Source organism: Plectropomus leopardus, chromosome 11 (assembly GCF_008729295.1).
Source record: "Plectropomus leopardus isolate mb chromosome 11, YSFRI_Pleo_2.0, whole genome shotgun sequence".
Lineage (NCBI taxonomy): Eukaryota > Metazoa > Chordata > Actinopteri > Perciformes > Serranidae > Plectropomus > Plectropomus leopardus.
Window position 1 is genome coordinate 17,412,748 of NC_056473.1, and position 27,740 is coordinate 17,440,487.

Here is a 27,740-nt window from a genome sequence, read left to right on the forward strand (position 1 = left end):
ACTAATAAGGTAGAGTGTTACACCACTGCTGATAAATTATAATCAGATTTTATTATGGGTGTTTCTCACAATGTACTCGTCTCCTTTCACAGATCAACAGTCAACATTTCATCACCCTCCGAGTCCTCTTCTGGGTCCTCCATCTTCACCCCGAGTCCACTGTCCAGATCTGCATCATTAAACATGACCTTTGGGGTCTGCAGGCTGTTGTCCTCGTCCTCCTCTCTGACGCTGGATGACTGCTCCTCGTCTTCCTCCTCGCTATCATCCTCCCTGCTGTCTGGGATAATGACCACCTCCTCCTTGGCGTTGGGGTCGATGTCCTCCTTAAACCAGACAGACTTGTACCCCTCATCCATGCGTCTTTCCTTGGTGAGGATGGGTTTCACCTCCTTCTCATTGTCGGCCTTGTCTGAGCCCGCCTGGCTGGTGTCGTCATGCAGGAGGGCATGCAGCGGTACTGTAGACTTCACGATGGCCTCACTGAGTGCAAAGTCCCTTGCGACTCCACCGGCCATGAGCCCCCCCCCCACTGGACTGCCGGGGCCGATGCTGCCTTCGTCTTCATCGTTCTGGAAGGCCTTGTTGGTGTACTGGATGCCCTCCTTGGGACCACCTGAACCTTGACCCAGCTGTGGAGGGACAACACAGTGAAAAACAAGAGTAACAGGCTGAAGTTCTGTTGGTGACCACTGGAAGCTACAGTTTCCTTTACATCCAACAATATGGTTACTGAAGCTCTTTGTCAGATCTTAATCTCACATATATGGTACTGTCTCTCCCTTTAAACCTGGGGAGCCTTGCTGTCTTCAGTATGAATGCAGGTCAGAGACCTTTTGCGAAAGAACTCTCCGATTTACCAAGATCAATTGAATACCGTGTCAAGGATGATGCCCCTACTGAAATTGCTCAATGGCACATGAAGCCAAAAAAATAATAATAAAATTATGCAGATGATTGGCACGGTTTCCTCACTGCATGGCCCATAAAACAGGCACATTAGAAACTTACGACCGCTACAAGCTAGTTCCGGTTCAGCACTCTGCTAACTTGAACGGGGATAAAAATGATTCAATTAGCCGCTCTTCTATACTTTCTAAATATTCTCTGACTGAATGGATCAAATTCTGACAGTGAAATGAGTCATTTCAATGAAGCGCTACAAAGTGGGAAGCGGGGAAGCTAGCCACAGAGCCCTGGGGCAGTAGCCCCACGTACCTTGGGTAGTTTTGAGATGAAAATATCGCTACTATTCAAAGTACCAGTATAAATTCAAATGTGAACGTTACTAAAACCTTTACAAGTCAGAGACTTGGCATGACCCCCCTAAATCTCCCTCTGATTGACTCTTTCCTTCGTTGGTTGAGTTGGTTGAGGAGTGAGACAGGTTAGGACTAGGGTAACAATATAAGGACTAGGGTAACGATATAAGGTTAGGGTTAGGGCTACTTTTCCAATAATTATGTATTTGATTGGCAGACGAGATTGTCCAGAGCCTTCTGGCTTAAATGTCTGAAGAGATTTGGATTTCTTGAGCCCATATGGAAGTACAGTGATAAATCTGGAGGGTTAGAAAACGTTTCTCTACTTCCTGTGCTGGACCTTAGTCTGAGCACAACAGCCAGTTTATACTTACCGAGCTTTGGAACATGCTGGCTTCAAAGATTTTCCTCCAGGCTGCTTTCCCCCTCCGAATTTGAAGGGCGAGCACCACTATGACCACCAGACACGTGAACAGCAGGACACCCAGGGTTGCACCAAGTATTGCCATGTCCTTCGTGTCAAAGCCACCTGATGGTACGATCACTGCGGGGACAAAGGTGACCAAATCGAGGTGTCACCAAAATACAGCAGAGTCTTAAACCAACATGGTCGTCAATCTAAAATGTGACTGCAGTCTAAATTGTTTCGATGTGTAAGATCTCTCTTTCCTCCCCTCAGTGTGTACGTGTGTGTGAAGAAAGGCGACGAGAAAATGGTGATGCCCTTCGATTGATCCATTTGAAGGGATTACTGCCTCTGGATTGGACCAATGGATACAAGGTACAAGGCAGAAATCAGTCATTTAAAAAAAAAAAAAAACAGCATAGTTTATAAATACGAAATTAAGATTTCATGGCATCCATTCGTTTTTAAATTCTGGATGAAGGCAAATCTCCCCACGAAAAAGAACATTTTTTTATGGCATACTATAATATGACTTTTTCATGATATTTTTATGCCATAATATACTATTTCTTTTGAATGATGTCTTCATGGAATATTTTACTGACCTTTGACATTTGATTGTCAAAGGTCAGTAAAATAGTAAAATTTGACATTTTCGACATACTATACTATTGCCTTTTTTGCCATTTTTTGACATGATAAATTATGAGGTTTTTGGCCTTTTTTAGACTTTATTCCAACTTTGTATACTATAAGCCAACTCTAAAAGCTATTATATGTCGTTTTCAGCCATTTTTAGGAGCAGTCAAAATTTGACTTTTTCGACATACTAAACTATTGCCTTTTTCGCCATTTTTTGACATGCTAAATTATGAGGTTTTTGGCCTTTTTTTGGCCTTTTTTTCCACTTTGTGTCCTATGATGCACCTCTACAAAGTATTATATGCCGTTTTCAACCATTTTTAAGAGCAGTCAAAATTTGACTTTTGTCGCCATTTTTTTGACATGCTAAATTATGAGGTTTTTGGCCTTTTTTAGACTTTATTCCAACTTTGTATACTATAACACGTCTCTGCAAGGTATTATATGTCGTTTTCAGCAATTTTTAAGAGCAGTCAAAATTTGACTTTTTTCGACATACTAAACTATTGCCTTTTTCGCCATTTTTTTGACATGATAAATTATGAGGATTTTGGGCTTTTTTTAGACTTTATTCCAACTTTGTATACTATAACGCGCCTCTACAGGGTATTATATGTCGTTTTCAGCCATTTTTAGGAGCAGTCAAAATTTGACTTTTTTCGACATACTATTGCCTTTTTTGTTATTTTTTTGACATGCTAAATTATGAGGTTTTTGACCTTTTTTTAGACTTTATTCCACCTTTGTATACTATAACGCGCCTCTACAAGGTATTATATGTTGTTTTCAGCCATTTTTAGGAGCAGTCAAAATTTGACTTTTTTCGACATACTATACTATTGCCTTTGTCGCCATTTTTTTGACATGCTAAATTATGAGGGTTTTTTTTCCTTTTTGGCATTCATTTCCACTTTGTATACTATAACCCAACTCTAAAACCTATTATATGTCGTTTTCAGGTATTTTTAGGAGCAGTCAAAATTTGACTTTTTTCGACATACTATACTATTGCCTTTGTCACCATTTTTTTGACATGCTAAATTATGAGGTTTTTTTTTCCTTTTTGGCCTTCATTTCCACTTTGTATACTATAACCCAACTCTAAAAGCTATTATATGTCGTTTTCAGCCATTTTTAGGAGCAGTCAAAATTTGACTTTTTTCGACATACTATACTATTGCCTTTGTCGCCATTTTTTTGACATGCTAAATTATGAGTTTTTTTTTTCCTTTTTGGCATTCATTTCCACTTTGTATACTATAACCCAACTCTAAAAGCTATTATATGTTGTTTTCAGCCATTTTTAGGAGCAGTCAAAATTTGACTTTTTTCGACATACTATACTATTGCCTTTTTCGCCATTTTTTTGACATGCTAAATTATGAGGTTTTGGGGCTTTTTTTGGCCTTTATTTCCACTTTGTATACTATAACGTGCCTCTACAAGTGTACTATACTTGTGTACTATGATGCATCTCTAAAAGCTATTATATGTCGTTTTCAGCCATTTTTAGGAGCAGTTAAAAATTGACTTTTTTCGACATACTATACTATTGCCTTTGTCACCATTTTTTTGAGATGTAAAATTATGAGGGTTTTGGCCTTTTTTGGGCTTTATTTCCACTTTGTGTACTATGACGTGTCTCTACAAGCTATTATATGTTGTTTTCAGCCATTTTTAGGAGCAGTCAAATTTTGACTGCTCCTAAAAATGGCTGAAAACGCCTTTGTGGCCATTTTTTTGACATGCTAAATTATGAGTTTTTTTTTTTTTTGGCTTTATTCCACTTTGTATACTATAACGTTCTCTACAAGCTATTCTATGTCGTTTTCAGCCATTTTTAGGAGCAGTCAAAATTTGACTTTTTTCGACATACTATACTATTGCCTTTTTTTGGCCATTTTTTTGACATGCTAAATTATGAGGTTTTTTTGGCCTTTTTTGGCTTTATTTCCCACTTTTGTGTACTATGACGCGTTCTCTACATAAGCTATTATATGTCGTTTTCAGCCATTTTTAGGAGCAGTCAAAATTTGACTTTTTTCGACATACTATACTATTGCCTTTTTGGCCATTTTTTTGACATGCTAAAATTATGAGGTTTTTTGGCCTTTTTTTGGCCTTTATTCCACTTTGTGTACTATGACGTCTCTACAAGCTATTATATGTTGTTTTCAGCCATTTTTAGGAGCAGTCAAAATTTGACTTTTTTCGACATACTATACTATTGCCTTTGTCGCCATTTTTTTGACATGCTAAATTATGAGGTTTTTTTTGGTTTTTTTGGCCTTTATTTCCACTTTGTATACTATAACGCGTCTCTAAAGCTATTTATGTCGTTTTCAGCCATTTTTAGGAGCAGTCAAAATTTGACTTTTTTCGACATACTATACTATTGCCTTTTGGCCATTTTTTTTGACATGCTAAATTATGAGGTTTTTTTTTTTTTTGGCCTTTATTTCCACTTTGACTATACTATGACGTGTCTCTCTAAAAGCTATTCTATGTTGTTTTCAGCCATTTTTAGGAGCAGTCAAAATTTGACTTTTTTCGACATACTATACTATTGCCTTTTTTTCGCCATTTTTTTGACATGCTAAATTATGAGGTTTTTGGCCTTTTTTTGGCCTTTTTTTCCACTTTGTATACTATGACGCGTCTCTACAAGCTATTTAATGTCGTTTTCAGCCATTTTTAGGAGCAGTCAAAATTTGACTTTTTTCGACATACTATACTATTGCCTTTTTTTCGCCATTTTTTTTGACATGCTAAATTATGAGGTTTTTTGGCTTTTTTTTGGCTTTATTTCCACTTTGTATACTATGACGCGTCTCTACAAGCTATTCTATGTCGTTTTCAGCCATTTTTAGGAGCAGTCAAAATTTGACTTTTTTCGACATACTATACTATTGCCTTTTGTCCATTTTTTTGACATGCTAAATTATGAGGTTTTTTTGGCCTTTTTTTGGCCTTTATTTCCACTTTGTATCCTATGACACGTGTCTCTACAAGCTATTATATGTTGTTTTCAGCCATTTTTAGGAGCAGTCAAAATTTGACTTTTTTCGACATACTATACTATTGCCTTTTGTCGCCATTTTTTTGACATGCTAAATTATGAGGGTTTTTTTTTCCTTTTTTGGCCTTTATTTCCACTTTGTATACTATAACCCTCTCTACAAGCTATTATATGTCGTTTTCAGCCATTTTTAGGAGCAGTCAAAATTTGACTTTTTTCGACATACTATACTATTGCCTTTGTGGCCATTTTTTTTGACATGCTAAATTATGAGTTTTTTTTGGCCTTTTTTGACCTTTATTTCCACTTTGTATATACTATGACGCGTCTCTACAAGCTATTCTATGTTGTTTTCAGCCATTTTTAGGAGCAGTCAAAATTTGACTTTTTTCGACATACTATACTATTGCCTTTTTGGCCATTTTTTTGACATGCTAAATTATGAGTTTTTTTGGCCTTTTTTTGGCCTTTATTTCCACTTTGTATACTATGACGCGTCTCTACAAGCTATTTATATGTCGTTTTCAGCCATTTTTAGGAGCAGTCAAAATTTGACTTTTTTCGACATACTATACTATTGCCTTTTCGCCATTTTTTTGACATGCTAAATTATGAGGTTTTTGGCCTTTTTGGCCTTTATTCCCACTTTGTATACTATGACACGTCTCTACAAGCTATTCTATGTCGTTTTCAGCCATTTTTAGGAGCAGTCAAAATTTGACTTTTTTCGACATACTATACTATTGCCTTTTTGTCGCCATTTTTTTGACATGCTAAATTATGAGGTTTTTTTGGCCTTTTTTTGGCCTTTTTTTCCACTTTGTATACTATGACGCGTCTCTACAAGCTATTTATGTCGTTTTCAGCCATTTTTAGGAGCAGTCAAAATTTGACTTTTTTCGACATACTATACTATTGCTTTTTTTTCGCCATTTTTTTGACATGCTAAATTATGAGTTTTTTGGCCTTTTTTGGCATTTATTTCCACTTTGTATACTATGACGCGTTTCTACAAGCTATTCTATGTCGTTTTCAGCCATTTTTAGGAGCAGTCAAAATTTGACTTTTTTCGACATACTATACTATTGCCTTTTTCGCCATTTTTTTGACATGCTAAATTATGAGTTTTTTTTTTTTTTTTGGCCTTCATTTCCACTTTGTATACTATGACGCGTCTCTACAAGCTATTATATGTCGTTTTCAGCCATTTTTAGGAGCAGTCAAAATTTGACTTTTTTCGACATACTATACTATTGCCTTTTTCGCCATTTTTTTGACATGCTAAATTATGAGGGTTTTTGGCCTTTTTTTTGGCCTTATTTCCACTTTGTGTACTATGACGCGTCTCTACAAGCTATTTATATGTCGTTTTCAGCCATTTTTAGGAGCAGTCAAAATTTGACTTTTTTCGACATACTATACTATTGCCTTTTTTTCGCCATTTTTTTGACATGCTAAATTATGAGTTTTTTTTTTTTCCTTTTTGGCCATTTATTTCCACTTTGAATACTATGACACACTCTACAAGCTATTCTATGTCGTTTTCAGCCATTTTTAGGAGCAGTCAAAATTTGACTTTTTTCGACATACTATACTATTGCCTTTTTCGCCATTTTTTTGACATGCTAAATTATGTTTTTTGGCCTTTTTTGGCCTTTTTTTCCCACTTTGTATACTATGACGCGTTTCTACAAGCTATTATATGTCGTTTTCAGCCATTTTTAGGAGCAGTCAAAATTTGACTTTTTTCGACATACTATACTATTGCCTTTTTGGCCATTTTTTTGACATGCTAAATTATGAGGTTTTTTTTGGCCTTTTTTTTGGCTTTATTTCCACTTTGTGTACTATGACACGTCTCTACAAGCTATTCTATGTCGTTTTCAGCCATTTTTAGGAGCAGTCAAAATTTGACTTTTTTCGACATACTATACTATTGCCTTTTTCGCCATTTTTTTGACATGCTAAATTATGAGTTTTTTTTTTTTCCTTTTTTGGCCTTATTTCCACTTTGTATACTATAACCCGTCTCTACAAGCTATTCTATGTCGTTTTCAGCCATTTTTAGGAGCAGTCAAATTTTGACTTTTTCGACATACTATACTATTGCCTTTTTTTCGCCATTTTTTTGACATGCTAAATTATGAGGTTTTTGGCCTTTTTTGGCTTTATTTCACTTTGAATACTATGACGCGACTCTAAAAGCTATTATATGTCGTTTTCAGCCATTTTTAGGAGCAGTCAAAATTTGACTTTTTCGACATACTATACTATTGCTTTTTTTCGCCATTTTTTTGACATGCTAAATTATGAGGGTTTTTTTTCTTTTTTTGGCCATTTATTTCCACTTTGTATACTATAACCCAACTCTAAAAGCTATTATATGTCGTTTTCAGCCATTTTTAGGAGCAGTCAAAATTTGACTTTTTTCGACATACTATACTATTGCCTTTGTCGCCATTTTTTTGACATGCTAAATTATGAGTTTTTTTTTTTGCTTTTTTTGGCCTTTATTTCCACTTTGTATACTATGACGCGTCTCTACAAGCTATTATATGTCGTTTTCAGCCATTTTTAGGAGCAGTCAAAATTTGACTTTTTTCGCCATACTATACTATTGCCTTTTCGCCATTTTATGCAATTTTGGACGACATACTATAGTATGACTTTTGTGCAATTTTTGACGACATATTATAGTATGACCTTTGTGCAATTTTGGACGAAATACTATAGTATGACTTTATCGTTTATTTTGGAAGACATACTATATTCTGACTTTTTCTGGTTATTTTGAACAACATACTATGTTATAACTATTCGGTGGTATTTTGGACGACATACGAGAGTGTGATATTTTTATGCAATTTTGGATGACATACGATAGTGTCACTTTTTTGTGCAATTTTGGACAACATACCATATTATGGCATTTTTATACAATTTTGGACGACACGCTATAGTATGACATTTTAATGCAATTTTGTACGACATACTAAAGTATGACTTTTTCATGGTATTTTGAATGACAGACTGCAGTATGACATTTTTATGCAATTTTGGACGACATGCTGTCGTGTGACTTCTCTGTGCAATTTTGGACAACATACTATAGTATGACTATTTTGTGTTATTTTGGAATACATATTGTAGTATTACTTTTTCATGGTATTTTGGACGACATGCTATAGTATGACATTTTTATGCAATTTTAGACGACATACTATAGTATGAATTTTCTGTGCAATTCTGGACGACATACTATAGTGTGACATTCTTATGCAATTTAGGATGACATACTATAGTTTGACATTTTTGTGCAAATTTGGACGACATACAATAGTATGACATTTTTATGCAACTTTGACTGGCATACTATAGTATGACTTTTCTGTGCAATTTTGGACAACATACTATAGTATGACTTTTTCATGGCATTTTAGACGACACTCTATAGTATGACATTTTTATGGCATTTTAGACGACACTCTATAGTATGACATTTTTATGCAATTTTGAACGACATACTATAGCATGACTTTTCTGTGCAATTTTGGACGACAGACTATAGTATGACTTTTTTGGGACATTTTGAATAACATACTATATAATGACTATTAGGTGCTATTTTGGACGACATAATATAGTGTGACTTTTTTGTGAAATTAAGCTATAGCATGTCATCCAAAATACCATGACAAAGTCATGCTATAGTATGTCGTCTAAAATAGCACAAAAATGTCACAGTATTGTATGTTGTCCAAAATTTCACAAACAAGTCACACTATAGTATGTCGTCCAAAATAGCACCTAATAGTCATAATATAGTATGTTATTCAAAATATCACAAAAAAGTCATAGTATATATAGTAAACTATGACTTTTTTGATCAATTTCTGTGCCATTCTTATCATGACTTTTTAAATGCTAATTTTATGCCATATTTTTATGACATTCTTGATCATATGTTTATGCCATACTATACTAGAATTTCTTAATGATATTTTCATGCCATACTGACTTTTTGAAATCATAATCTTATGCCATAATAGACAATGAATTTCTAAATTGCTATTTTATACCATACTATGCTTTGAAATTTTTTGATCACATTTTTAAGCTGTACTGCACTATGACTTTTTTTCAATAATATTTTTTTGTGCCATACTATACTATGACTTTTTAAATATTTTATGCCATACTATAATATTATTATATAATAAGATATAATATTATTTTTTTTAAATTATATTTTTATAACACATACCTGGCAGCTGTTGCTGCACAGGCCTGTGGTTGGTCGCACTGAATGTCAACAACAAGTCCAAGTAGAAAGCTCTTGAGCACATTGTAATCTCCACCACTAAGACCCAGACACATCAAACCAACATCAAAGAACTAATGGCAACGAAGGCTGACTGTTGCATTTCCTTAAACTGCATGTGTGTCAGTCACAAAGTTGCACTTGAGCATACCACATAGACTACAGCCAATGGCCAGCATGTACATATGTTCTGCACCTGTATGAGAGGAAATAAGTTCATTCCAGCAGACACTGGCAGTTTGTATGTCATTAAAAAGGAAAACTGGATACCAACAGGACTGATTTAAGATGCTAGTAAACCATGAAAAGCCAGAAAAGTGTTTTGCAGGAAATTATGATGTCTCAGTTGACCTTTGACCTCTTGGATATAAAATATCAGAACTTCATTTTATCCTATTAGACATGTGTGTGAAATTTGAATGAATGACGTCTAGACTTATGGCCAAATACATGTTTCATAAGGTCACCATGACCTTGACCTTTGACTTTTGACAACCAGATTGTAATAAGTTCATCCTTGAGTCCATGTTTGTGCCAAATTTGAAGAAATTCCCTCACACTGTTCTTGAGATGTTGCATTCACAATAATGGGCTGGCTGGATGTATGTACGTGCGTACAAACGTAGATACGCACTTACAGACAACCTGAAAAAATAATGCCTCTAGCTTTGGCCGACGCAGAGGCATTAGAACAAAGGATATTTACTGTGTGCTATCAACAGTAACAGTAACACAAACAATTGCTGAACAGCTGCTGTTTAAGAGATTAAATAGCTAAAAAAAATCATACCAGGTAAAATAAGATTGATTTGTTTTCACCCATCCTTGACTTAAGTTGTTTCTTTACTTCCCCATCTCTTCTAGTGCTCCTCTCTTGAGTGATTTCTCTCAACAATGGGCTCCACTGGCTTCACCGCAGATTCAACATGCCTACTGACCAAAAAGCCACTGACATGGGCCAACTAATGCCAACATCGCAAAAGTTAAGGCAACAGACGCTCAGTGACAGCCCAATATTGATCTATGGCCGACAGCAGGCTTGGTTCGTCAGGGCCTTTACAGAAAGAAGAAGTGGACTCTCATAATCATATCATATCATTTGTTTTTTTTGCTACCTTGCAAAAAAGTACCATCCTTACTGTGTCACTGTTTTGTTTTGTTTTTTTAAATCACGGGTAGTATCATAATATATGTTAACCATGGGAGGATTGCTCTCAGCTTTGCTTAATTTTTACTCAACAACTGAATATTTGATATGACTAAAAGAAAGGAAAGTGTGGCCACCTGTGAGAGGGTGAGCTGTGCTGGCTGTGGAGATGCTTCCTTCACTGGTCAAACTGGGATTTGTGGTGGAAACGCTTCCTTCACTTGTCATACTTGGATTAGTGGTTGAGATGATGATTTCACTGGTCATGCTCGGGGTGGTGGTTGAGAGGACACTGATAGTGGACGCACTGGAGTCAGTAGTGGACAAGGTATCTTCTGTGTTCATGTTGTTGGTGGTGGATTCTGCTATGGATGTCGAGGCCACACTGTCTATAGTGCTCAGAGGCAAATTGGTGGTGGTAAGACCTGGGAAGAGAGCATACTTTGAAGCTTAATGGTTTTACCTCATGCTCCTGTTTTCTCTGAACCTTAAAGTTGCTTCATCTTGGTGGCAGCTCAGACCACCACCTCATTTATGAAACTGTGTGTAGAAAGAGGACGGACTTTCCGTCAGAGAAGAAAGAATATGCCTTGGCCAAATGTATTATTGTTTTTACTGCGGGAGCTATTTGTGGCAGGCTATGTGATTCCAATTGCCGCACAAGCTACAGCTGATAAAAGGTGAAAGTTACAAGCGTATCCAGAAAAAAAAAGCGTTACGAGCAGCACTCAACTCAAAGTACATGCCAACCCTTGTCAGACTGATGGTGTTTGGAGCAGAGAGTAAATACCCAGCGCTCCCACTGCAAAGAATTCAAAAAATACACTTTCCTTGGGAAAACAAAATGCTTTTCTTTTCGCCGAGCTGCTGTGGAGCTGTCTCTGCAGCTGCAGTTTTCGGCAACTTCCAAGTGATGTTGTTATTCTTCAATACTGGTAGGCGCTGTTCTTCTTCCTTTGTCATTCAGCGACAGACTAGAACATATACGCTGCCCTGTCTAAAGAACTGCATCCGTGGTACCCACAGTACTGGACTGGAACGAGTACCATCACGTTTTCAGGCATTTGGCATCAACTGAATCAGTCTGACATTATTTAACGCTTTTGTTAATATGTAGTTATGTTTAGGCACAAAAAGCACAAAAAAACTATCACTTTACAAGCCACTATACCCAGCATTAGGCCGCTAGAAAACAACCACATTTGGTGCCTAAAAAATGCTTGCAAAAACAGCAATGACACACTTTAAAAACAAACAGTTTTGTTGTTTGTTGTTCTTGCACAATGGTCCACAGTGGTCGGCAGCTTAGCAAACCCCTTGCCTAGGTCTCACACCATCCACTTCACATTGACAAAGTCAGCTCATATACTAAGTCACTTTAAAAATGTTGCAATGATACCTATGAAATTTAACATATTTGTGATTTGCAGAAATGTACAACACCAACATTTTCCTCTGGCAATGTGGGAATGTCAGCACTCAGCATCTGATCTTGAAACTTTCCAGGAGCTTCAAATGCTCCCTTTAGTTTTTCAATTTTCTTGTCCTGTCTGTAAATGCTCTTCATGTGAAATCATAAAGCTTCAGGAAATTCACAAATCTTTTGCACAAGTTGAAGGATGTCAGCTCTTGCATATGCATCTCCACATCCACCCTCACCACCTGAAGAAAACCCACTTTGGATCCCATACTTTTGTTACTTCACGTGACAGTGACACCTCTGAAATCCACTTTTTGCTCATTCTGAACCTTACAGAGTTTCATATCTGACCTCATTTGCTTGAAACAAACAATGTCAAACTGATGAGAGCACTTCCAATTCATCACTGCATTCCAAAGACTTGCACTTAGACTGCATGAAAACGTCTTTGACCACATTCAAATACACTCCTGTTAAGTTTGAGTGACATCAGAAAAGACCAACCACAGGACTGTGCCAAAATAAATATCAGGCAATTATCAATTATCAGGGAAGAGGCAGCCTAAATCTACTAAATTTATAAAAAAGTTTCCTGGAAAAGTTCTGTGGTAGAAATGGACCAATTGTGAACCTGAAACTAATGAAAGGATCTTCTGTGCAGCTAATTTGCACATTACAATTTGCATGTTACAAGCAGCACACTGCACTGAGCCATACATGAAGCATAGCATGAACGGTTTTGTTGACTACCTTTAAGTAGAGACCTTTTGTGAAATATTTTCTTCCTACCTGAAGTCACCTGCACTGAGAGCTGAGCTGTAGCTGATTCGTTGTTAGACTCATCTATTGCCACCACCTAGAAGTGCAAAGATGAACATGAGTGCTTAATAAGGAAATGACCGATCAATCAGTCACTTTAAATTCAATTAGATTTGTAAACTCACTTGCAAAGATAATGTGGCCTCTGGGAGATCCTTTGTCATGAAGAAATAGCCATCAATGATGGAGAAATCACTGTTTCCATTAACGTAGTAAGTGATGTGGGGATTTAGGCCCTGTTTGAACACAAATGAAAAGGTGTGAGCTACAAATCGAGTAGACAGAACACTGAGTTTGTCAGTCATCAAAAACTCAAATTGATATGATTAGTATTCAACTAAACACTGGCCCACCACTTCTAGTTTGCAATGAAGCTGCGTTAGCCAGCAGAGTTAGCTGAGGTCAAGATCTGTTTTTCACATGTGTTCTCACTTCACATGTTTTGAAAACTAAACAACCCCCTTAAATAATAATTTACTTCTCCCAGTTAAAAAAAATACAGAAAGGAGGGCTTGTGTTTATAACCCCAAAAAGTATTTCTAATCTTTAAATACACAATGTCTTCAAATTTTAAGGTGTAGGATCCTATAAAAATATTAGTAAACTCATGATAACTAGCTTTATTTATATACAGATCTTTCTTACTCAACAGTTGTCTATGTGTGGCTTCCAATAAAGTTAATGATAATTATTCACTCCCAAAAAGTTTGTTTCATATACTTTTTAGATTTCAGCACCATTTTAATTCAGTTTTTATTTCACAGTTACCCTAATACCATTAAACCCCATACATTTTGTTTTATTTTCATTTAGTGACAGTTCATTAACAGCAAATCCCTTTTTAACATAATCAAATCCCTTCTACTGTTTGTATTTACTCTTTCATGTCCTCACTTGAACTAAATAAATGTGTATCATCTGCAAATGTTACAAATTTCAACATGTTTTATACTGTAAAAAAAACATTTAAATAAAGTATAAATAACTTAGGTCCCAAAACTGAACCTTGTGGAACACCACAGGGTACTCTTCTAATATACGATTCAAACCTATTATTTTAATTATTTTAAACCAATCTTGTGCAACACCTCTTATACCCTGGCTTTCACATTTCTGAAGAGGTAAGGAATGATCGGCTGTGTAAAACACTTAACATACATCAGTAAAAACACCTACAGTGTGCTGTTTCTTAACAAAATCATCAAGTCTGTAAACATTTGTTTTTTCAAGTAAAACTCAGTTAGCAATGACACAGATCTATAATCAAAATAAAATAGGCTTGTCACCAGTTTTATAGATCGGAACCACTTTTGCTATTTTAATTTTTCGGAAAAGGAACCGGTTAGGAAAGATTTATTATTTATAAATAATAAGTGGTTTGAGGACACATCCAATTACTTCTTATATAAGTGACATATTGATACTACAACAAATTGTAATTTTTTTTATTCATAAACTTTCTTCTTACCACTTGTAACACATCCCTCTCACAAACTCCACCAAGGAACATTGAATTATTCTTATTAAAAGCAAAATCATAATTATTATCTCCATGTCTTGGAAGATTAATTCATTTTGCCAAGTTTGGGCCTTACCAACAAAAGCCTGGACTAACAAAAACTTCCATTTAACTCATTAACAATTTCCTCTATATATTAAATAGTTGAAGACATTCCTACATGAATCGTCTGAGGAAAATTTTTATCTCCACAATGAAGACAAAAGGTCACATACATCATTTACGTTATGACCCATTAGTTAAGTCTGTTTCCATTACATTTGATCAAATTTTACATTTATCAAGCCAATCTTGAACAACTGAGCCAGGAATGAAAACGTTTTGGCAAAAATCTGACTTTTTAAAATTACTGCCATTTCCACAGAAGTTATTTTAGGGTTCCGGAAGTCCCAAAAGGTAATATGTATTCTGTATTTCTTGTGCTAACAAGTTAATCATGAAAAATGAAATGAAAAGAAATGAAAAACAGGTGGATAAAAATAAAGACAGAACAAAGATTCAACAGACTGAATTAGAAACACAGTGTACTGGCATCAGTGTTTACCCCAGTGGCAGCGTAGTCATCATCAGTAGCAAGGATCCGCAGTGGCTCATCCTTATTCGTTGGGTCCACTGCCATGACGCCCACTGCAGTAACGACACCTTCGTACAGAGGCTTCTGAAACTGTGGATGGTGGAGACTCTTCACCTGAACACTGACTGTGACGGTGGTGGTGGAAAACTGATATATGTTTCTCTTCTGAGCAGCCTGGAAGAGAAAACAGCAGGACTGTAATCAGGATTTCAGAAATCCAGGATCCCAACTCCATTAATTTATTGACCAAACAGTTTAATTGGATTTGTGTTAATGTTGTCTCCTTACAATATGGTCTAAACCAGTGGTTCACAATTGGTTGCGGTCCAAAAGTTTGCAAGTTCATTCTGAATGGACCGTGAGAGACTTGTCAAAGTGTCAAGTCTGTTAAATTAACACCTTATTTTGAAGTACAGTGAATTTCTGCCACTGAGCTTTTATTTTTAAAGTGCAGTTTCAGTTAATTATTGCAATATGCTGTATTTCTTTGTGTTCTTAGCCAACAAATGTATGTGGTAATTTATAATGTGTGGACCTTGAACTAATGAACTTCTGGACCCTGCGGCTGGATCAGTTGGGAACCACTGGCCTTCATTTTTTAATAATCCCTACACTGTCAGGCATGCAATAAAGGCAATCAATGTTTGTAAAACAAATGTGCTCATGCACAGCACTGGTGGGCTTCATTCTCATCACACACAGTATAGCACTGGCAAAGCAGTGGACTGTCATGAAGAGCTGTTCCGTTGTACATATACACAAAACTAGTGCTCAACAAAAGGGTGATTTTTTTTTTGACTCCTGTTTTGTAGTCTTGTGTTTAGCATTTTGGCTGTTGCCATCCTGTATTTTTATTTTAATTTGTACTTTTGTACCAGGCTGTAAACATATGTATTTCTGCTGTAACGTTTGACATTTTAACATAGGGTTCCATGGGGATCGACTCTGTTTTGGAGCAATCCTCAAGTGGCTATTAGAAGAATTGCCTCAGGGGTTGCCACTTAAAATACAGCTGGATAACAACTCACTTCAGTCACATTTAACATACATGGGATCCAAAGACTTGGCTAGCTAGATTGTGCATGCACTGTGTATTTCTTCTTTTGTTGCTCCTTGCCTTTTTCCTATGTTTTTGAAAGAAATCAAGCCAATTTGCTCATGTTTCAAAGGGTTAAGAGCATGATGTGGGGCATCTTACAGTCTGTGAGTCAGATACACCCCTTACTCCTCCACAGTGCCACCCTTTCATCCAAATATGGTCACTTCTGACTCAAAACAAAACTAACATGGCAATGTCCAAAATGCCAAAAATCAAGGCTCAAAACGAGAGTCCACAAACCGATGGGTGAGGTTGTGGTATCTATGTACTTTATTTTATACATTTCACAGTAAAACCTTACAAATTCCCACAGATATGACTGAGGCCACAGCTTATAGCCTTGGTGAAAAGATGTTCAAGGCAATTAGATTGGATGTAGTTTTTTTGTGTGGGTTTCTTTCATTTCTATTATAAGAAACCCAAAGGAAAATTTAGTCGCAGCAAGAGACAACAATACAGATCAATGACACCTTTAAAGACACAATCATTTGAATAAATTGAATAAAAACAAGTGAATATTTTGTTTTTACCAGAACTGTCAGACTGATTGTCCCCAACACATCAGCAGCCTTCAGCATGGTGATGTTCCCTGTGATCGGATTGATCTCAAACAGACCTTGAGCGTCTCCTAAAACACAGACAGACTGAGATACTACTACCTGTAAATCATCAACAATTTATGTCTGTGGATAGATGAAAAACAAATCACTGCTGCATCTTATAACCCGTGCTTCTTACCGCCCAGGAATGAGTATGTTATTCCCTCATTTATTCCAAAATCTCCATCGATGGCGTACAGTGGTCCCGGTTTCAGGGGTAGCGCTCCTGTCTGCAGAGGAGAAAACACATTATTACTCGTCTAACATGGCGGTGAAAGTCCTCCATTAGCATGAGCACGGTGGAAAACCGACTTTAGAGGCTGTATTAAGACTTGCTTCAAATTAAGTAGTAAAAAGATCATCTAACAGTGTCTGAAACCTTCTTTGAAGACAGAACTGGCTGCATCCGATAATTTTTGTCCGAAACCAACGATTCAACAATCATGCATACTTTCTGTAATCAGTCAGTGTGAGCACTTTCTCTCTCTGTCTCTTTTTCATTCATCACACAACTACTGTACTTCTGTCTCTTCATTTGTTCATCTGAGTGCATCATGAAAGTTCAGAGGAGAGACTAGCTAGGTTCCCATCCTAATGTAACAGATATTTTAAGCCAATTTTGAGTAAATGGGCAAGGGGAAATGCAAATCAAAGCACATTTGCATTCACTAAAGTTCTGCAGTTATTAGGAGTTTGTTCGTTTAACAGTTTAACAGTTGGTAGTGCAAATATTCCAGTTGGGTGCCGTTAAACCCCATGGGGTCCTTAAAGGAATACCAGGGGTATTCAGAAAAATGGGGAATCATTTATTTTGTTTTGACAGTGTGTTATGTGTGTGGCAGCTAGCAGCAGTTGGTGGCTAAGTCAAAGAAGAACAGTAATCATAATTGTCTGCAAAATGGGAAAACAATGAGGTCCAGGAGGTCCAGGAGCTCCTTACCCTCCGAGCAGAGGCCCAGATCAGCTGCCATAAGACAGGGACAGTAAATGTTATTGTCATGTTATGGCATTGCGATTATTTACAAAGGACTGCCAATGTATAAGTTATATGTCACACAAGAAGCCGACACTATTATGTTACATGTCACACCAGTCATGTTTGCTTTTGGGATTGTTGCATGCTGTCTAATATCAGGCTGGAGTGGCATGATGCCATCGTTGTTTAGTTCTGTGTAAAAATACAAAGGCGGCATAAAGAAAGGACTTTTCAGGTTTTTCAGCTGCTTTTTGGCTCAACATGGGTGTCCTCAATGAGGATAGTATCAAGAAAAGCAGCCTTTTTTTAACCTAGACATTGCTGCTTCCTGCAGGGATTGTGCCCCCAAAGCCAGGTACTTTAGGTTAAAACACGTTTTTTTCCTAACCATCACCAAGTGTTTTTTGTGCACAAACCTGACCACATATTAACCACAATGTTGTTGAAACATTAAGTTTCAAGATATGAGCAAATGTAACACACATATCTATTGAGTGCAGAAAGCTGTTATGCCAACATTTTTCTTGTGAGATTGATTTGAAACAGAGTTGTTGGAGGGAGATCTGGGAGACAGTATGATGCAGTCAGGAGCCGTCCAATGTGGAAATGTACAAAAGATAGAAACACTCTCACTTCAGACGTGACTGGATGCTTCAATCAATCACATTCATCAGCGGTTCAGTATCAGTGCTGGACTTTTCAGATAGAGTGTCACACCTCTTGTTCATTCAAGGTGACTCTGGTGGTGTAACCAGTGCTCTGGCAAATTACAGCTCCCCCATTCTCGTGCATGCTGCAGGGCTGGAACCACGGTGGTCTGTTGTCCACATCTAGGATGGTAACCATGATGGTGGTGGTGGCGGTGAATGAAGCCCTGCTATTAGCTGGTACCAATGGAGTATCCTAAAAACAAAATGACATTCTGATCATTTCAGTCACAAATAGATACAGTATGACAGTCAGGAGAAGTCTGAGAAACTGGACTGAAACTTGTCTCACAAGTTCAGGAACTCAAGATTCTGTGAAGTCCAATTACTGTAAAGACCCTGTCCAAGCACCCTGGCTGACAAACACGTTCTCATCCCAAGTTGTGACATATTGCCACTTTGCAGTGAACTTCCACGTCTATATATTATGATTATGCTGTAGGTATTACTCTGTGTTTGCTCTACATGTTCCGGGATGCTGCTACTGTGATGTCAACACAAGCACACGGTGGGAAGGTTATTCATGTAAGATTACTGTAACAATCTCATCTCATGCTATATGGACCTGCACTTGAATAACACTTTTCTAGTCAGTTTGACCACTCAAAGGCCTTTTACATTACAAGTCACATTCACCCACTCACACACACATACATACACTGTTGACCAAGGCTACTGTACAAGGTGCCACCTGCTACTCAGTTTTTTAGATTGGGGAACAACCCACTCAACCTGCTTCATACCTAACCTCCAAAGACTGTAAAAAATATTTAATATCATTAACTCCTAAATCAGTATTTAGAGCCAGCAGTGAGAAGCACTTACCTGTGCAGATAATATCAGTTTGACATTTTTGACTTTATCATAGTCGAGAGGCGTCTGAACAAGGAGTTCCGGGTTGGTGGGCGACTTCAGTTTAAAGCCATTCTGCAAAAATCAACGACAATAAGAACAATTCAAACTCTGCATCTTAAGCTAGTACTTTTCTCTATATTCTCTAAACTATGTTTCAATTTTTTCTGCTAAAATAGCCAAAATGTGTATCTCATCTGGCTCTGGGAAAGACAAACAACAAGAGGATTTTATCTACACGTTGGCTCCACTGGGGGACAAAATAAAAACATGAGGACTTACAGATTCAGATGTCAGTGTATAGTAGATTGTTTGATCATCTAAGTCTGTGGCAGGGTAGAAGCCCACGCTTGTGTCTTGAGGAGTCATCTGGAACAAAAACATTTCAATATTTCACTGAATAATCACAAGTGCAACTCTCAGGAAGTGGCCACAATACTGCTTTGTTGTGAAAAGTCTCTGTGACACTACATCACCAAGAGACCTAACTCATACTGCTGTTTCATGAAACCACTCACAGTGTATGGGAAGGTAGACATGTTTTGGTGGAACATTTGCAAGTACTGTCATTAATATGGCTATGCAAAACAAACATTAATAGTCATATGTCACTATATGATTCAACTTTTAGCAGTGAAAAAGACAACATAATTTGGTGCCATAGAGGTGAGGCCTGACTACACCTAAACTCTGGAGGAACTCACTGGACAAATTTAAACCAAAGTTGCTGGCCGTGACTGAAAATATATCAACATCGGGCATTAGAGTACTGCAAGACAAAGTGTGGGCTTTTTTAACGTGTGTTCACAAGTTATTTTATCTGTTGCAGATCTTTACAACAATTAGCCAAAACAACAAACCAGGCAGGACTTATTGCATAATCCAAATCTTTGTCACAATGTGCCATTTTCAGCTTGTAGCTTGCTTAGAGGTTTTTGTTATTTTCCATAGCATAGGGGATTTGGAAATGGTAACAGGAAGGTAGCGAAAGGAAGCAAGAATGCAGACAACATGTGTTGAATATGATATCCAAAATGATGAGCATTAATCTGCAGCTTTAACATCCTCGATTCCTCTTTGCTCCCATTCAGACACATCTGCAAATTTTTTTCTTTCTTTCTGGAATTGTGCATTTTCCAATTAAGCCATGTAGAATATACTGCAGGGCTGCATGCCCACAATAAAAGCTCAAATTTCTGTTCAGAAGAAGCAACATCTCTTCTTCTAAACATTATGAAAGACTTGGATATCAACAGTTGTTTTGTTTTGTTCTTTTTTTTAAAATTAATTTCTGGAAATTATGCAACGCAGGCCTGTCCAAGAACGTGGAGTGGTTGAAGGAATAAAAGAGGGCGGGTATGTTTTTTTGCAGTAAGTCCACCACTAGAAGAAAACTGAAAAAGAAGTAGATTGGCATAAGCGGCTCCAGCCATTACCCCTTTACATATTTTGATGTGAATAGTTGTGAATAGTGATGTGAATAGTATAATATCATTTGATGTGAATAGTTAAGGTGCCCTAAAATACATTTTAGGGCACCTTAATCAGAGCATGATAAGGTCTGTCTCACAGTCCAGTTCATCCCAAAGGTGCTGAATGAGGTTGAGGTCAGGGCTCTGTGCTGGCCCATCAAGCCTCCCCACACCAAACTGGGAAAATCATCTCTTTATGGAGCTGTCTGTGTATGGTGTCATTGTCATGTTGAGATACAAGAGGGCCAAAAACAAACTGTCGGCACAAAGGTAGACAATCCAGAGTCTAAAATATCATTGTGTGTTGTTGCATTCAGATTTCCTTTCATTGGAACTAAACCATGAAAATCAGCTCCATACCAAAAGTACATTGAAACAAACAGTCCACATACTTCTGGCCATATAGTGTACTGTAATTCAGAAAAACTTTGTTGCTAGCTGGAGAAAAAACAAATCGATGAAAACAACATTTAGTCGTTGGTCAGATTTGTGTATTCAAAAGGGTATTTCTTAGACTCTTACCTCATTGACACTGATGTGGTAGAGACTCTGACTGAAGACGGGAGGGTTATCATTCACATTGGTCACAGATACAACAATGATGATGTTTAGCTGGAAACAAAGAGACACAGCCTTTGTGTTAACTACATATCTTGCTATTGATTATATACATATATATATATATATATATATATATGTATATATATATATATATATATCTGACTATATATATATATATATATATATATATATATATGACTAAGGTGACATGATTCAGGGATTTTCTGTCTGTGTGCTTGAGCACCTGAAACTAGATAGCCTAATACTATGTTCAGACTGCAAGCCCAGAAGAACGCGACATCGCACACAGCATGCTGCTGTGTGCAAGAGTAAACAAGGATGAGAAACCTATGATAATCATGGAGGCCACTGATCTGACCGCTGACAGTTTAATTTATAAGTTATTGTGCGGTTGAAGAGGGCGAATGTGGAAGCATTTCTATGTAACAACATGTGTTTTGGACTGCTGTGAAAGAATGAAAAAATAGCGCTTTATTTCTGTAAATCAAGCTGCAATCCCACCTTTGACCACAATGTTTTTTCACTTAGTAACTCCTCAGGCAGAAGAAAAAGCAAGTCAATGTTATTTATGAAGTATTTTTATACAACACAGGCATAGTCAGGGGGTAAATGAGGCAAAAGGGCTTTGTCAGTCTCTACCTGCAGCAATGCTTAATGCCCATGCGCAATTTCAGATTGATTAGGCAACCCATCGAGGACAACAATTGATTCAGAAAGACAGACAGACAGCTGGATGGAGTTTCCTCATTTTATAGAAGGATGTTGATCTAGAGTGACATAAAAGTTGCACTGAATTCAGATACAGGTTGCATGGCTGTTCAGACTGAAGTTGCATTTCAAAATATCAGATCTGTATCTGATTTAGAATCACATATGAAAGGGACCAAGATGTATTTTGAAAAAATCAGATTCCATGTGATTTGTGCTTTTCACACTGTCAATAAACAACCACATCTGGATCGCACAGGGGAAAAAAAATCAGATTCGGGCCACCTGGGCCTGCAGTGTGAACATAATGTGAGTCATCCATTGGTACCAACCATATCGGGATCAACCAAGCAGGTTGTTGGCAATGGGGCTTAATAACGCTCAAAAGTAAAGCTTAATTTAGGCCTTTTATAAGGTAAACAAAAAAAACTCCTTTGTCAATTTAACAATTTGAATGATCCACAAAGTCAAAAATAAAAAAAAAGACATTAGTACAATGCAATGCATCTTAAAATGTTCAGTGTACAAGGTAAGTTTTACCTCGAGGCTTGTGGCTGCTTCAGTGCAGAGGATCGAGGCTACATGAGTAGTTTCAGTCTGAAAACAGAACAAACTTTATTCTCAACAGTCCGGTAATTTCACAAAGTGCGATGTTGGTTGGGCTCTACTGTACCTCATAGTCGAACACCATTGCAGCTCTCAGCTGGTTTCCCTCGAGGATGAATGGGTTGTAGGGGTTGTCAGGGTTAAGCTCAAGCTTGAGGGTCACCCCTGGTAGGACATGAATCGTCTGCACGACAGCACCCACTGTGTTGTTTTCTGCAAAATTCACAGATGATGGAGCCGAACAAACTATTGGAGGAGAAAAGAAAATTGATTAGAAATAGGCAAGGTAAAGTATTTTTTTATATAGCACATCTCTTACCCAAAGGCAATTCAAAGTGCTTTACAGATTATAAAAGTCTAAGTTCATTGTAGCACAGTCACTAGTATGCCCCAAAGGGCTGTACAAATAATAATCTAAATTCAATTCAGTTTCAATTTGATCTATAAAGTCCAGTATCACAAATCACTACTAGCTTTGGAGGCTTTTAGAACAAAAAAGGATGTCAATCGAGTTCTAACTCGAAAACATGAAAAACTTAAAAGTTCTACACAGTTAGAGCTCCAGATCCAGTATGCACTAAAATACTGTCAACCAGAATCACCACCTTGCAGTTGTACACCTCTGTGAACCAGTCAAGTTGCATTTTCAGTTCACATTCGTATCTGTGAAAACATGGACTGCTCACACACATCTTTTACCAGCTCTTTTGCTCACTCTGACCCAAGAGTGTGTGTTAGTGTCATCATCCTGAGTTATTACAAATGATGTACTGAAAACATCACGTCACTGTGTAGGCTAGTTGATCTCAAATGTCATCACTTTATCATTAGATGATGCCATTTAGTGAGTCATCAGTGTGTTTCTGGTGGTTATTTAGGCACCAGGTATGGGTTTTTGGTCGTGAACAGTTGCTGTGGTTCCAGTACGGATAGTGCCATGACAACCATGCATTTTAAACCCAAAAAATAATCTTTTCCTAACTGTAACCAAGTGGGTTTTTTTTTTACCTAAACCTGGCCACATGTTAACCCTTTGAAATTTGAGCAAATAGGGTTTTTTTTTTCAAAAAAAAAACCAAAAAAACATGAGCAACTAAAGAGGAAATTACCACAAATTAACAAAAAAATAGTAAAACTTACACGAATAAATTACCCAAAAACACTGCCAAAAAATAAATTACCCCAAAACGCTGCCAAAAAATAAACAGATGGGACAGGAAAAAAGGAAAGGAAAGGAAATTAGGAAATTACCCAAAAAAGTGCTTGAAAATCATAATAATTCTGTTAAATAATTTCACATTTTTTAAAATAATCTTTTAAATTTCTATTTTTTCAATATGCTTAAGGTTCACAGGAATAAATACTTGTCAAAGGCTTCTGAAGCGTAAGTTAACTGATGTCAGTCCAAGTTCCACAGGGTTAAACACAGCGTTGTTAAAACGTAAAGTTTCAAGGTATTCAATTCAGGAAAACATACAAATGTAACGAATTTGTGGTTTGTCTCCTTTTATTAAAATTGTACAGATCATTTATTTAAATTCACACATTGTCGGTAGTTAGAGCTGGTCTGTCTGTATCGAGTTAGCACGCTGTAAAGTCACCAGACACCAGCAGTCATCAGTAAAACAAACAAGCCTCAGCTGAACCAGCGTATTTCAGTACTCACTGTTCTGGGCATCAGTGGACGTTTGAAGCAGAAAAAGAAGGAGAAAGCTAAAGAAAGTCCTCAAAGTAAAGTGTGTCTGAATCCCGTCCATGTCTGTGTCTGTCCTGTCTGAACTGATCATCACCTATCTGTCTTCAGCTTATCTTCCCTGTTATATGGCCACAGTGGACTTTTCCCTGCCATAAAAACATAAGACAGGTCTGTTTGCTGGGAAGTTGTATACGTGTTTTTTTTGGGGGGGGGGGTTGACAAATTGTTTTATTTGATTGATTTGACATGAGACACATTGTGCTTTCATGTTTATATGTATACAGAAGTACAAATAACTAATGATAGCTTTTGTTAGATTTTCTGTGGACTAATGTCAGTATTTAAGCATGTCCTCTGTCATCCCCACCCTCCCTTTAAAAAGAGCTCATGTGTCCTGTCTTCCATTTATGGTTGGCAACAATGATGAAACAAACATAACATCAAATACACAGAAGAATCCAAAGAAATCTTGGACATATTTAATGTGGAAGGTCAGATTTCTGAGGGTTTAAAAAATGTGGATATCCAAACTACTATTACTACCCCTAACACTGCTTTAAAACAGCAAATATGTCGACTTGTTACACTGCAACACTGATTTAAAAGTTTTATTTAGTGTTTTAACCGATTTAAATTAACTGGTCTATTTCTTTTTGAAGAGGAAGAGACCTGTTGGAGTATGTAAGTATGTAACCTAAATCTCTGTAACCGAACAATGATTTCAGCTAAAGTGTGATTATAATGCTAGGATAGGGAACAAGTTTCATGTGACATGAGCCCTTAAGGATCTGTCCAAGCAAGGTTAAAATTGTTATGCAATTGCAAGAATGCTGAAGTAAAAATGTTGAAACTACCGTTAGAGGAACTGAAAAGCTACTGTACAGGTCATTTAGGAGTGTCATGTTAAGGTCACCTGTAAACAGAGACAAAAATGAGGAAATATTTATTGTGTAAATGAAGAAAAAAAGAGTGTGGGTGTCTGGTCTCTGTGACTGAGTTCAACAGGTCATGAAGAAAAGGAAAAAACAACTCCTAAAAAGGGACTGTCCTCGAAGTTGACCAATCCAGAGAAAGTGCCACGCTGAATGGGGAGCCAGATGACGAGGGGGACCAACCAGAAGATGACTCTACCTTCATTCACATTTCCTCATTGTAAATAGTATAAAATACTGGATCGGGGAAAGACAGGTTGTCAGAATGCAGGCTGACTCGCTGATGTTATCGGCTAGGGAGATGCATTTCTGATCCAGAGCTCTGTAACTGCTCACTGCTTGCTTGAAAAAGATTCACTAAAAGGTTTGAACTCAAAATTCTAAATTTTGTGTGGCCATTCAGTTATTTACTGTTTATTGAGTTGCTTTTAAGAATTCTGAACATAGCGCTCGCCCTGGGAGGGTGAGAGTTTTTCTACTTGCAGCAACCAAGAGAAAAACTCCTTCAGACCTCAGTGGACAATTTGGCTCTTGGTAAAAACCTCTTTAATATCTGGATCAGAAAAAAGGTGAGCAAACATTTAAAGGTGCTAGCTCCAACAAACCAACAGCATCGGAGAAACACTGATGTGTAATTTCAATGTGCTTTATTCAATGTTTTAACTGTTTTAAACCACCTGGTCCACTAGTTGTGCCCTATTTTAATTGCTTTAGCCTGTCGACTGTTGATGCTTTCTCTGCAAGCTGCTTTGCAATCCACCGCCATGCCAGCTCCTCCTCCTTTTAATGCTGTGTCCGACTTATCAGTGTTATTTCGGTTTGTCATTATTGCTTTCTTTGTTCTGGACCCAAGGAGTCTTTGCTTCTGCCAAATATCACAATATAACATTATTGCACTTAGTTTTTTACAATTGCACCTTGTTGATTTTTCATATTGCACCTTTTTTTTTTTTTTTTTTACTATTTTATACTACTATTTTTCTTGTTTCTTTGCTCGCTTTCTTATCTTGTACACAGTTTGCTGCTGTAACAATGCAACATTTTCCATTGTGGGACTAATAAAGGATTATCTTATCTTACTGCAAATGAAAATAAAGCTTTCTTTAACTAAGTAGTTCTGACTGAAGTGATGTTTTCAGCTCTTCAGTGGGAGTTTAAGTTACACACTTCATGTACATCATGATTTATTCAGTCTGTTTCTATTTCAATTTCTCGTATTTTTGATTAAGATACACCACCTTCACTTCAGCCAATTGTAAAAAAATTTTTTTAACAAAACAATTAATATTTTGATTTTTTCTTCCTAGGGGTTCAACTCATGTTTTAAAAATTCACCTACTATCTTGGAACTAAGAGTATGACGTTATTTTCAACAGCATGAAGGGAGATACGGATGGATCCTGTAGAAATTATTATCATATACATCATACACATCATATACATATAAGCCTCCAGTCTGCAAGCAGCAGGTCTGTGGACAATGTATCTGAAAATGCTGAGTCATGGAAACTAGGCTTGTGGAAGAGAATCTAAAGTAAGTGCAGCTGCCCTTGACTCAGCACATCATGATATACAAAGACCTGGATGACTGACAGTCTCCATAGACGTTTGAAGATGCTGATGTTTGTCTGTAAATACACTGTCAACTTTTCAGAGGCAGATAAACCAACTAGGTCTGGTCGGTATCACGGTATTACAGCATGCTAGCCTCTCCGCCGCTGCTAGATCCTCATCCCGTCCACTGACCTCCTCTTGCCGGCGCAAGCTCCTGGAGGAGGCCGTTAATAGACGCTCAGGAGGTTTACCTGGCCCCTCTCCCAGCCCTGTCACTGCCGCACCACAACATCCACCTGGCCCTCTTCCCCATCCTCGACCACCGTCACCTCCTCGTCCACATTAATAATTGGGGACTCCATCACCAGAAACATCCGCTTCTTTAACACCACCACCCGCTGCTTACCCGGAGCCATGGTCCCGGTCATCACGGAGAAGCTCCCCGGGCTGCTGCGCCCGCTCCTGTCCTCGGTACACCGAGTTACTGTCCATGTAGGCTCTCACCGGGTGTCAGCAGTCCGAGAAAACCGACAAAGATTTCAACCTGCTTTTAAACGTTTTAAGTAACTGTGGAAAGTCTGCTTTTATCTCTGGTCCCATTCCCACGCTGTCTCCAGGCGCTGCGCGCTTTAACAGAATATTGTCCCTAAAAACGTGGTTGCTGTCTGCTTGTAGAGCTCACCATGTACGTTTAATTGATCATTTTAATTTGTTCTGGAACTGCTCCCCTTTCCTCCCTTCTTAAGACCGACGGAGTGAACCCAAACAGGCTTACATACCGTAAGACACTTCATATGTGACTGTTTACATCTGACACAAACACCCCGG

At 37.5% G+C, this 27,740-nt stretch overlaps 1 protein-coding gene across 1 annotated transcript; it reads right to left on the bottom strand.

Annotated features, from left to right (window-relative positions):
* Positions 1-27,688, bottom strand: cdhr5b (cadherin-related family member 5b). Its single transcript, XM_042496608.1, has 15 exons — positions 27,319-27,688; positions 22,798-22,976; positions 22,665-22,721; positions 21,357-21,446; positions 19,645-19,731; positions 19,336-19,437; positions 18,521-18,706; positions 16,967-17,057; positions 16,759-16,856; positions 15,100-15,303; positions 13,162-13,272; positions 13,007-13,073; positions 10,935-11,222; positions 1,637-1,806; positions 1-632 (listed from the first exon to the last, which is right to left on the bottom strand). The coding sequence occupies exons 1-15, from the start codon at positions 27,338-27,340 to the stop codon at positions 87-89; spliced, it is 2,298 nt and encodes a 765-aa protein (XP_042352542.1). The 5' UTR covers positions 27,341-27,688; the 3' UTR covers positions 1-86.
* Positions 27,689-27,740: the final 52 nt, after the last annotated feature.